Genomic DNA, 13051 nt, shown 5'->3' on the forward strand with positions numbered 1-13051 from the left:
GGGTTAAAACAAAAAACAAAAAAAAAAAGATTTTGTTTATACCTAAGAAAAAAGTAAAAGCAAATGAACAACAACAACAAAAAAGCAAAGGCAACTGGAAATTACAGGAATACAACTCATTTCTACATGAAGCAGTTAAGATCTAAAACATTTACCAAGAAGGTATTTTGACATTTTCCATAGTAAAACATCTATTTAACAGGGAAAATAAGAACTATATTACCATAGCCAGATTTCTTGACGTTTTGAAGAATATAAACCAAAGATTTAATCTTGTAAACAATTAAACTGCATAGGAAGGACTCTGCAAATATAGACCTGAGGATCAAAACTGCCAATTGCCTGGCTTCAGTCAGTTCTCTTTCAATGTTTTATTTAAAATACTGTTTATTTAAAAACTTCAAAATTCAATGATCATCATAATGCATGACAAAAATGACATAAATGCTCTCATTAGGAAAACTGAGAGAACACAATGTTAAAATTATTCAAATTTAACTTAAAAAATTTTTTCTACTTATCCCTTTTTTATTTGGTTACCTGAATTGTTTGCAGATTAGTAAGCAGTAAGTTTTGCCCTCTTTGCTCGGCCAACAAAGATTCTCTTTGCTGAGAAAGACGGACTTCTGACAATTTAAGCATTTCCTTTTCTTTTTTCAGGTTTTCTGCTCTTACCTTGAGTCAAGAACAAATTAAAGAAAAAATGTTGAAAAACATGTGTCAAATGTAATAACACAATGTAAAAGTTTCATGTACTGAATTATGAAACAAATATTATTGGAAATACCAATAGATCAAAGGAAAAATTCTTACAATTACCACAAATAGTTATATTATCTTTGGTAGAGCAAATCAAGACTTTTAAAAAAACAACAAAAAATCTAAAATGCCAGAGTATAAGAGGCAAAATTGCAAAACTATGCAATAGTCACACCTGCATACTATTAAACTATGCAAGTTTTAGAAACTAAACTTGGCTTCTAAGTATCTGTTTGAGTGCTGACTTATCTATTTGAACTTTTTTCCCCCATGAAGAGTACCCTCTGAATCTCAGAGGGTACAGAAGGTGTTGCTGACAATCAGTATCCTCAAAGTATTCATATTTACAGGATGAGTCAAAAACTATCAATCATAAAACTTACTCCACCAGTTTGAAACAGTGCTGCTGTCTATTCTCCACAAAGGGGTGGGGACAAGATAGAAATAACAGAGCCAACAGAATTAGAAAAGCTAGATTTTAAGTCGCAACCAACTCGTATCTCATGATGGCCCCTAAACGGGCAAATTACTTAGCTTCTGAGTCCTTTTCGATAAGTAAAATGGGGGAATAACTATACCGAGATCATAAATAATGATTAAATAGTGGTGAGAAATGTTTATAAAAAGCAAAACACTGTTATGACAATCTATCATCAAAGATTTTAGAATTTAATTTGAAAGTACTGTCAATTTCTGATTGACATTTACATTTATGTTGCAATTCAGAAATAGAGTTCAATGCTATTGAAATTTTTATACTGTTTTTTTTACTAGAAATGAGCAAGAATGGATAAAATATCCATCCATAACCTTTGTTATAACCAAAGAAATCTTAGCCCAGAAAAACAAATTTCTCTCCCTTTCCCCTTTTACTAGAAATGATCACCCAACTGCTCTGATGGACCGGTGGATGCCAGGAAACTATTTGATAAGGATGTATAATCCACAAACCTCAAAAATCTACATTATACCAACCAGTAAAATCAAAGTAATAATTAAAAAACAAGTGTCAAATCCAACTGATAACACAAGACAGATGACAGAAATTGGCCTCACTTCTGCAACAGCTAGCTTTTCGTTAGCTCCTCTCAAATCCTGAGTCATTGTGTTGATGATCTGTTCCTGCTTCTGAGTTGTTGCAGTGAGCTTCTGATTTCTCTCATGTAGGGATGTTATTTCTCGACGGTATCCTTCTACATTATCTTGAAGCATTTCATAACTTATATGAAAGAAAAATAATTCTGTAAGCAAATGAAATACTGTATCCTAGCTCAATTTCTTGAGTTTCACAAGAGCTTAATTTAATGATTGATAATATGAAAAATATGACATGCAATAATGTAAAAATCTTCATTCCTTTTTCTAATCTCCAGGTTTAGCAGTTCAGTTCAAATTCTGAATAAGCACTGTATTTCATGCTAAATTAACTTTTTAATCATACTCGTGTACAAGCATTTTAATCCTATTCAAAATAATGTCAATATAAGGTTCATACAGGAAGAAACCCATCACAATGCAGTATGCAATTTAAGGTATTAATGCATGGTTAGTGACGGATTTTTGTCAATCCTTTTTTTCCCATCTATAATTCTTCATCTTATTGCTGTATGTGCTTATGTCTTACGTGCTTAAAAGCTTAGAAAGCGGCTAGCTAGAGATATCAACATGGGGGGAAAATGGTGCTTTTACTGGGATATCGAACTGTTGGAAACTACAGAGGCTGTGGTCATACTTGCAAGAACAGTCTGATCACGTAGTATACAAAGAAATAAGATTTTCCTAACTTGATAAACTGACAACTATTCAAAGGATCTGTTAACTACAGAATGAAATTTACTGTTATTCCTCTGCAAGTGACCAAAAAAGTCAATTTTCCCAAAATTAACTCTAGTGCCTGCTTCTCTTCTACCTAGACTAGAAAAGGCTGAATGAAATTTTCCACACTTCTCTTATCCTCCTTAATTAAAATAATTAAGTCCTATGGAAATAGTATGTCCTTTAATCTCAGGAAGGAAAAACAGACACATTCCTTATATGAACTTACCTGGACCCCTTAGTAACATTCACAGGAACCATTAATCAAAAGTGAAAAATGAACCCCTGTAACTTCTCAACCTGGATCAGAATCCACCAACAAAAGTAATATCACAAACTAACTCTCGAACTTGATTCCACTGAATATCAAGTATTTATATGTTTAGACTTAACTTTTGAAAAGAAAATTTACCGTTTAGAAGCAAAATCTAGCTGGGTAGAGATTTTGGTGTTTTGTGATCGCAAATCTGTGACTTGCTCCTGAAGTTTCTCAAGCTGCTCATTCTGCATTTTTTCATTATCTGCCTTTTCTTTTTTGTAGTTCTCAAAAATTTCCTGCAGCTAAATATTAGAGAAATTATTAGATGACAGTCCATGTTCTCAAAAATGTGACTCAAGATAAAGGTGTCAAGTTAGGGGTGTTTTACCTGTTTAAGTGCAGCCTTAGCTTCTATCGCCTCTGCTGGCTCAATTACTGGAGCAGGAGTGGAAGCAGTCTGTGATGTACTTGAACGTTTTGGAGTTGACACAAGAGAAATATCATCCAAGCTTGAAGCTTCAGAAATGTAAAAGAATGATGTAACACCTCTTCACAAAATACATCATTATCAGAAGTCAATAGGCTGACTTATTTAAATTAAACCACAAGATTACAGAAATTATGAAACAAAGAACCCACTAAATAACTTACTAGAATTATTTATGACTTCTAGTTAAATAAAGGTAATTTTTGCAGGCTAAATGTTAAAACGTAACATAAATAAGTAATATAATTCATTGACTCTCAGACACATCCTTTGCAACAATGATCAGCATTTCTCTTACCTAAAATAATGGTGTATTTTAGAACTGATGATGTATTACAATCACTCATACATGGTAGCCACATTTGAAGTTATCATCATTAGAGTAGACATTGCTTATGTAGCAAAATCCATTCTCTAATATACATTTCAGAAATACTTCCCAGAAATACTTGGAAACTTTTAAGATAACATATAAAAACTCCTACCCTGCAAAGGAATGGCAACTCCCGTTGTCTGTGACAACAAAATTCGGTACATATCACGCTGACGAACTATAGAATCAACAAGCTGCATTTGATGTTGCCGTGATTCACGGAGTTGTTCCAATTCAGTGAGGGCGTTCTCAAGTTTGGCCTGAAGCTCAGAAATTCTGCAGGAAAATAAATCAAGTCTATTTAACAGGACTGAGATTGAGAGGCAGTTATAATTTCTACCGTAAACTGACTAAGCATTTTATCACCTGTCATTAAGCATAGTATTTTCATCTCTCTTATCCTTTCCTTCTTTTGTTGCTATTTTAAGAATAGGTTTTAAAACCCCCACTACATAGGACTCAGGTACTCAACAAGGTCATCTGAAAAATTTGTTTGCAGAAATCAAACCAATTCCACTGAGTCCAAATTCCAATCTTCTTGCTTTCATAGCCATTCCTCCTTCTCTAGCAACAAAACCATTATTTGAAAAGATTCTTTCCTTTGAGTTATTCTTAAGTATCTTCTTCATGAAGCCAGGTCTGTTCCCCCAAATCTAGGCTGGGTCTCACACCTCTACACTCTCATGAAAGGCTTTTCTCTATTACTGCACAAATCTCACTGAACTAAAATAATCTATTTATTGATCTTATTATCTATCCCACTTACTAACCATCTCATCCAAAAACTGGGGTCCTTGAGAGTAGAATTTTTCAGCAATATGGTTGCTTGATTTTATTTTTTTCTCCTAAATCACTATATTCCCAGTATCCAGTACTGTTTAAAGCACACAAAAAGTTTTCAATAAATGTTTGCTGAATAAACCAAAGTAAATCTATTGCTTACTTGGATGAAGTTGTTTCTTGTTCTTCTCTTTCTCTGGTTTCCCCAAGTTCCCGAAGGGCCACTAAGAGACGCTGGTTTTGCTGTTGAAGCTCTTCAATGTTTCTATAAGATACCAGATGCTGTGATATTACTTCAGATGAACTACTTATATCAGCAGAGCTTACTTCCTCATCACGGATTACATGGTTACCCCTCGCTTCTTCAAGTTCCATCAGAAGCACTCTAATCTAAAAAAAAAAAGTTTTAATATGTTATCAAATAGCATTGGTTGTGACTTTGGAAATGTTCAGAAGTGAAAATTTTCAAATGACAAGGTTACTTTACGAACACCTTCGACGGAGTATTAAATTATCTTAAAAAAACTAATTTTCAAGCTTATCATTTTAGATATTAAGAACTAAATAAAGAAAATCTTAATTGGAAAAATTATTTCTCATTTCTATGAAAAGTATGTAATGAAAATTGTAATTTTTAAAAAAGAAGTCAAATTATAATTCCAGAGGCATGGTTCCATTTTTGTAAAACAATGACCATATAAAACATTTAGATATATATACCCATTGTGTCTGTACACTTGCACTTGCATGCTTAGATATGTATTACACAGTGGGGCAGAAGGGGAGCATGGGAAATAGATGCTAACTTCATTCATGTGAAATTTTTATCTATGTTTGTGTTTGTGTATTTGTTGTTGTTCAGTCATTCTATGTACAAAAATTAGGGTAAAATATATGAACAAAACAGATCTACATCTCCAAACTTAATCAGCTAAAAAAAAAAAAAAAAGTGTTAGGGGAATGCACTTACAGATGCATATACAAAATAAGTGATTTTATTTCAGTAAAAACAAAGAATGCTTACGTATGTTCATATATGCTCACATGTATCTGTACACATAAGATGTGAAAGAATACACACCAGTCTGCTAACTCTCAGACTTGAACTGTGGGAAGATAACTCTTTTATCTTTAAATTATTTCATTAATTACAACCAGTTATCTTCAAACTGAAAATTTATCAAACGCTTAAAGAAAAGAAAAAAAGGAGGGGCTAAGAATAAACAATGACTAGACTGCAATTCATTTAGAGCAGTTTTCTCAGTTGATGAGAATTTCATATGTACTAGTTCTATCTTACATACTTGGAAACAAACATTACTAGGCAGTCAGTTCAGGAAAAAACAAAATAAAATAGGAAAAGAAACAAAAAACTAACCTGTTGTGAAAGATCTTTTATTTGTACTTCCATTCTTTGATTGTCTCTTTCAAGCACAGATGAATGTTTATTGGCTTTATCTGTGTCCTCCTGCAATCGCTGAATCTCCTTTAAAATGAAGTCAAGTGAAAATTCTGTATTTTCTTCTAAGATGCATACAAATAGCAGTTACACAAATAACAAAAGTACACAGTGCTCAAATATCACAGTAATCAACTTATAATTTTAAAATATTCTATATAATATAGTAGCCTCTAAAGAGAAATTTCTTAAAAATATGAATACATTTCTTAATATTTCAAATAAGCTCAATATTATAATGTTCATCACCGTATGATAATGAAGGGGGTTCCCCCCAAGTTAACTGTGAATCAAAATGTTACAGCCACACCAAAGTCATAGTATATTATCAAATGATGTTGGAGATCAAACAAACACTCTCTAAAAACTTTGTTACTAAGACAAAAACAAAGGACTGCATTACAGTGATAATCATTATTATACTATCTAGAAATAAGTATTAAAAGCAAAAAATGTTGGGTAAGACTTGGATTTATTAAAAAATGCATCGGGAACTAATTTTAAAGAATCAGCAACTAATGTCACAAGGCTGTTAAAAAAAAGAAAAATGGTAACATATCGCAGTAACGTTTGCATCACAGTATTATTAGGGATTTAGGGGCTTGATGTAAGCCCCTAAGCTCCGTTTTAAGGAGCCTGATGTAAGCACAAAGTATCTTTGAAATCTTATGTTTTATCTCCAATTCATATAAATTTTGCTTCTTAATGCACTGTTCTCACATAATACGTATTATTTCACAAAGTATGTATTGTTACAGATACTATACAAGTGAAAGATGGCTTATATTTATCCTGGTGTTTCAAGTGCCTCTGAGCACAATGCCTTCAAGGTACAAGGATAAACCAATTTCAGTAGGAACAAGTATGAGACAAAATGAAGCAGACAAATATTCATGAAAAATGGTAATGACACAAACCTACTAAGTTCAAACTGGGATCAATTAGGATGCCAAGGAAGAAAGTAACTTGGTTATAAAATTCTAGAAATCTGAGAAATGAGCACCACAGAATCTAGACTGGACATGATATATGTTATGGACAGAAGATTTGGCTACCAAAAAAAGATACTGAAATTATTTTTAAAGCTTTTGGAAGTTATGAAAAAAGTCTGTATTTATTACTATACCTGCACATTAGTGATGAATTAACAGGTTTTCCCACAGTGAACAGCCACTATTACCTGATTCTTAAGCCCTCCACTATACTACCTCCTCAGACAATAAGCTTCAGGTAAAATGCTCACTTTCAACAATGAGCAAGTCAAGCAGATCCAAAGGACCTCTTTTTAAATCACACCAGAGGGGCTGGGGTGTGTCTTAACGCCCCATATTCTCTCAAGGCAAGACTGCTAGACATGATTTGATTCAGGAAAAAGAGACCATTAGACACAATACACTCTTGATTTAAATTGACATCTAAATTGTAATAACAACAGCAATAAAAGTTTAAGTCAAATTAAGGCACATTTGGGCTTCCCTGGTGGCTCAGATGGTAAAGAATCTGCCTGCAATGCAGAAGACTTGGGTTCAATCCCTGGGTCAGGAAGATCCTCTGGAGAAGGTAATGACTACACACTCCAGTATTCTTGCCTGGAGAATTCCATGAACAGAGGAGCCTGGTGGGCTACCATCCATGGGGTCGTAAAGAGTTGGACAGATTAAGTGACTAACACACACACACACAAAACAGAGATTCATTTATACTATTCAGCACATACAAATTGATTTAACTGATTTCCTTCAATAAAATTTGTTTAATAACTCTCAAAGATTTCTCAGTAATATTAACAGCTGTGTCTTAATAAAACATTGTGCATGTGTGCATGCTAAGTTGTTTCAGTAGTATAGTAGTGTCCAACTCTTTGTGACTCTATGGACTGTAGCCCGCTAGGCTCCTCTGTCCATGGGATTCTCCAGGCTAGAATACTGGAGTGGGTTGCCATGCTGTTCTCTAGGGAATCTTCCCAATCCAGGGATTGAACCCGCGTCTCTTACATATCCTGTACTGACAGGCAGGTTCTTTACCACTAGCACCACCTGGGAAGCCAGCATACAAACACTCTTCTTAAACCAATATCTATTAAAAAAGAATCTAAAGAAATAAAGAATATTCTCAGACTTCCTTGGTACTTCTAATACACAGAGGAACAGTAACAAAATAGTGTATATGAAGATTTGCCAAATTGTGAAATGATATTTTTATAAAGGAATTCTTTTCGACAAACAGCATTATCACATCCAGAGAGAATATCAGAACTGCCTGACAAAAAATGATCATTACTAAATTTAGAAAAGTTCTATTACAAAAAGAGATTGTGGCTATTTATCATCCACTAGAGAACCCTACAGAAAACATCCCAAATGTCTTATAAAAATGCTAAAGGTTTTCAATGTTTGCTGAATAAAGATAAAACATTTTGCAATTAGAGATATTTAATAATGCAATGACAAGCTTTAAAATATACAATTACCCTACTATTGAAAAAGCAATTAGCTTTAGAGGTAAATTCTTTATTTCTAAGAAAGAACCATCCTACTTAGTAAATTATTTCTCCTATGTATTTTTTCTACAGTTAAAATTTAGGAATGGAACTAACCTTCATAGCTTGTTCAAGCTTAACGGATAAACTTGCCACAGCTTTCTGTGCACGCTCATACTCCTCACGTTGGCGTTTCAAAATTGGTGCTTTGGCTTCAACTTCTTTCACTATTTCATCTAGATACTTATTAATTCTTTTGTTTTCTAGTTTCTCCAAAAGCAGCTGATCCTGAGTTTCCACATAAGCATTATACAGCTGAAAGAAGAGAGATCACTTGAAGCCAGGCATAATATAGCCTGTATAGCTTCTTTACAAACATCCATCAGCAATAACACAAGATGGAAATGTTTACTATGTGTTGCATAGAACCAGGAACCAAGAAAGCCTTCCCTAAAACGATCCATTAATCACTAAACAACGAGAATAAATTTTGGGGGGAGTAAGTGTCACAGAGGTCTAAACACTTTTGCTGATGGAAAACAACAAGATCTGAGATCACTCTCACCTCAGTTAGCTTCATGCCAGGTTTCACTATCTTGGCTACAGCGGCTGCAGTAGGAGACATGGCTGCCAGCTCTTCTTCCGACAAGACGGCCCCTGTGCCGACACGGAAATCTAGTTAATTCTCGAAGATTTCAAACTAAAGCCACTAATGTTTCTTACAAAACAAGCAAAAAGTGACACCTACTGTACATCATGTATAAATTCCTATGAAGGCTTTAAAATATGACAACAAATAATCATGTAACACAATTCTAAAAACCATGCAGCATTAATAGTTAAAACAAACTCTTCTGGAAACTAACACACAATCATGTGTGATCAAATGGTACTTACACCTGAAAATAAGAGACACTATTAGTGAAGTTCAGCGAGGACTATGTAGGAAAGCTCTAGTATTTGTAGCCTTTAATAAGCTGTCTACTAACCCATACCTTTACGTTTTGTGGCAGAAAGCAGGTCATTTGCATTCTCTAATTCCTTCTCTAATTTCCTTATTTTCTCAAGCATTTCTTTTTCCATTCGATCTTTAGATTCTTCCACCTCTATGATATGTTCTTGAAATCCTTTACTGGCTAACAACATTATAGAGACAGAATAACCAAAAACATAATTAAAATCTTTGAGTTTATAAAATGTAATAGAATAGTCATCATTTTTCCCTTCAGCAGACAATATTAAATTCTACAGACACTGTGGTTGATAGTTATTACTCAATGGAAGCTCTTAATGTACTTATAATTCCTGAGGTGTGTGGCCTAGTGAATCTATTTCTTCTTTTGCTATCTCTTTTGTAAAAGTGGGGAACTAGGGGAACTCAAACTGTAAAACAGTGGCTCTAAGTATCTTTTTGGCTTAATATGATCTTAGATGTCTAGAACACAAGAAATAACTGGGAAAGATCATACATAAATAATTTTAAAAAAAGCAAGTATAGAAGAAAAAAAATAGTTAAAAAAAAAAGCAAGTATAGAAGAAAACCAAAGACTTTAAAAATAACTTAAAAAGTAAGACTTACTTATACATTAAGACAGTACCCAAACTATAAACCCATATGTATTAATATTTATCAAAGTAAATGTTTCAAAAATGGAAGAAAAACTTCCTATTAGAAATCAGAATACATATAAGGCTATTAGATGCAAAAAACAGAAAAAGATTAGATACCTATATTTTCAAATATACTATTTGCTGGAACAGAATTTAAAATTTGATCTACGAATCTTTCTTATATCAAATTTTGTCCCTAATACAGTTAATCTGACTTCTAAATCTACACAAGGGTAAAGAAAACAGTACCTTCTATCTAAAAACAAAACAATCTTCCCATAATTGAAGTGTTTTACCTTCTCCAGTTGACTTCAAAAGCCTGTGTAGCTGGTCCACTGCTCGGGTCAGTTCATTGCTCTTTGCCTCTGAATCATCAGCAGCACTCTAAAATTTAATCTTAAAGCAGTTACCCAATATCCATTAATGCAACATTAGAGTATGAAAATGTATGGTAGAGTACTTACCTTGTAAAGGTTAGAGAGTTTTATGTGAGCATTTAATTCATTGTGAAATTTCTCTTCCATACTAGCCTGCTGTTCCTTGGCCTGAAAAACAAAAACAAAACACCAAAAAACCAATTACAAGAGTCTCATTTGAACTGAATTTAGAATGCTTACCAAATGTCAAGATAGGAAATTCAGTTTTAAAAGTAAAGAGGTAAAGATTAAAACACCACTACAATTAAAATCAGTTGTCTTGATAGTGATGAATTACCTTAAGAATAAAATATTTGATATTTTTATCTTAAAGCAGAATAGTTAAATGTCATTAAAATTAACCATACTTAATTTTAGATAGTACTTTAGGTGTGGCATACAACTGATTCTAGTGATTTTAGCCTAACTACAACATATAAAAGTGTTCTAGATATTTTATGGTGTTAGGAACAGTGCAAAACATGCAATCATTTTACAAATTAACAGGTTCTTGAGTGTTACAATATTTTCGTAAAAGAGACATTTTAAAGGGGTCAACTGTACCTCTTTCAGTTTGGTCAACAGATCCTCCACATGCTTTTGAAGATTCTCATTTGATGCTTTCAGGCCATTCATCTGTTCTTCCATTCTAGAAACCTAGAAACAAAAATTCAGAGTTGGGTGGGGGGTGGTGGTGGACACTGTATTAACTGAAATTAATTTGATACAAAGTTTCACAGCCAAGTAAAAGCAAAATAATCCCCACCTACCAAAAAAGCATTTTTTGGACCTCCCTGGTGGTCCAGTGGTAAATAATCCGCCTGCCAATGCAGGTGACACAGGTTTGATCCCTGGTGTAGAAGGACTCCACATGCCATGTGGCTGCTAAGCTTATAGGCCACAACTACTGAGCTGACATTCTAGAGCCTGGGAGCGGCAAGCAGAGTGGCCCCCAACAAGCTGCAACTAGAGAAAGCTTGTGTGCAACAACGAAAACCCAGCATTCCCCAAAATAAATAATTATTAAAAAAAGCATTTTATATAAAATATGAATGCTTAAGAAAATGAAAAATAATAGTTCATACAAGAACATGTTTGGATGAAGCTCACAGAATCTAACCACCACTTCTTAAACATGTATCTTAGGAAAGATATACTATAAGACAGAAGATAGTAACAAAATTTATCAAAGAATACCTTAAGTTCTTTATTTAAATGCAATTGGTTAATTTTCTAGGCCAGTTATTTATGTGTTATATCCTCCACATTTGAATTCCTAATCTTACAAAACATTTAATTAGGTATTCCACTACATAAACTTTTATAAGTTGGCACACAAACATAAGTTATAACCAACAACTTACTTTTTGGTAAGTTTACTAACTTACCTCCTCTTTTTTGTTTTCAAGATTACATTTAAGCTCTAGAATTTCATTTCCTTTTTCTCTGCCGAGAGCCAGAAGTTCATCAGTTTTGGTTTTCAACTCTGTATTGAGCCAAGTATTCTGATTATGTAATAATTCCTTTTCTTGCTCCAAGCGCTTTTCTCGATACTAAGGAAATCCGAGAAAAAAAGGTTTATGGTCAAAGATTAATATATGGTTATTCAAAAGATTTTGTGTGTAGCTAAGGGACACAAGCAGAATTTTATTTTACCACAGAAATAAGTATTTGCATGTATTCTTAACAGAAAACAGAACCAGATAAGCACTATGTGAAATTTAAATACCCCATAAGCAAAACAGTTCAATCAAAATTGTCTTAAAACTTAATCCCGAAAAAAAAACCAAAAACACCTTAATCCCGATAATAAAAAAATATAACTTTTAATTACTTTACAGATAATTTGCCTATACTTAAAATATAATTTAGGTGAGTTTAAAGCAAACGTTGTATTTTGTGCATGAGAAATTAACTTGTTTCTCACCTTAACAGAAACATCAGAAGCTTGAAGTTCATCCAGTTTTAACTGAAGCTCACCCTTTGTTGCATTGCTTTCCTTAAGCTTTTCATTTAGACGTTTAAAATCCTCTAGAAAGGTCAGAAGAGAAAGGGGAAATGATTAATTAATGCTCAGAGGAACCAAATATCAAAAATGCATCTCTAGGAATATAAACATCTAATATAAGTAGTTCTCAACTCTACTATTTTAACTTGTTTCTGCCATGCTTAACCACAAATCTAATTTTAAATGAAGCCAAATTCATGCATCCAACCAAATATGCAAATTATAATGGTTATTTTAAATGTAGTATGTAAAGTTAAATATACAATATTAACACTAATTTCCTCATATTAACCAAAAACCTATTAAAAATTCACAAATTAGCCATTTCTAAGTTAAAAAGCAACTATACATATCAAAAATTTATACTTAAAACCAGCCAGGATATACACGTAATTTTTCTTATATTCCTTACATGAAGGTTTTTATGTGAAAACTTAATTTTATCTACCCACTAGTTGATCAAAAGCAACTTTTCTTTCTGAGACTAGTTGGCTAATTGACTATTATTGTATAGTAACATAAATATTTGAAAATTCTTTCTTTAGCAGAAATAAAATTTCTCAAAACTCTTAGAAAAAGAACCCAAAGTGAACTGGATACCATTA

The 13051-nt window shown here is 33.1% G+C and overlaps 1 protein-coding gene across 2 annotated transcripts in view; it reads right to left on the reverse strand.

Moving 5' to 3' along the window:
- TPR (translocated promoter region, nuclear basket protein) overlaps positions 1–13051 on the reverse strand; it is a 60392-nt gene that overhangs the window by 40968 nt on the left and 6373 nt on the right. For both annotated transcript variants that reach the window (XM_061160941.1, XM_061160940.1), the window contains exons 5-19: positions 12366–12469; positions 11827–11991; positions 11003–11095; positions 10487–10567; positions 10319–10406; positions 9407–9547; positions 8977–9068; positions 8529–8726; positions 5852–5959; positions 4637–4863; positions 3806–3969; positions 3222–3349; positions 2987–3135; positions 1816–1978; positions 541–675 (exon numbers count right to left, since the gene is read on the reverse strand). In XM_061160941.1, coding sequence (XP_061016924.1) covers positions 541–675; positions 1816–1978; positions 2987–3135; positions 3222–3349; positions 3806–3969; positions 4637–4863; positions 5852–5959; positions 8529–8726; positions 8977–9068; positions 9407–9547; positions 10319–10406; positions 10487–10567; positions 11003–11095; positions 11827–11991; positions 12366–12469 — 2036 coding nt within the window. The remainder of the gene's footprint in view (positions 1–540; positions 676–1815; positions 1979–2986; positions 3136–3221; positions 3350–3805; positions 3970–4636; positions 4864–5851; positions 5960–8528; positions 8727–8976; positions 9069–9406; positions 9548–10318; positions 10407–10486; positions 10568–11002; positions 11096–11826; positions 11992–12365; positions 12470–13051) is intronic.

Source organism: Dama dama, chromosome 14, assembly GCF_033118175.1.
Source record: "Dama dama isolate Ldn47 chromosome 14, ASM3311817v1, whole genome shotgun sequence".
Lineage (NCBI taxonomy): Eukaryota > Metazoa > Chordata > Mammalia > Artiodactyla > Cervidae > Dama > Dama dama.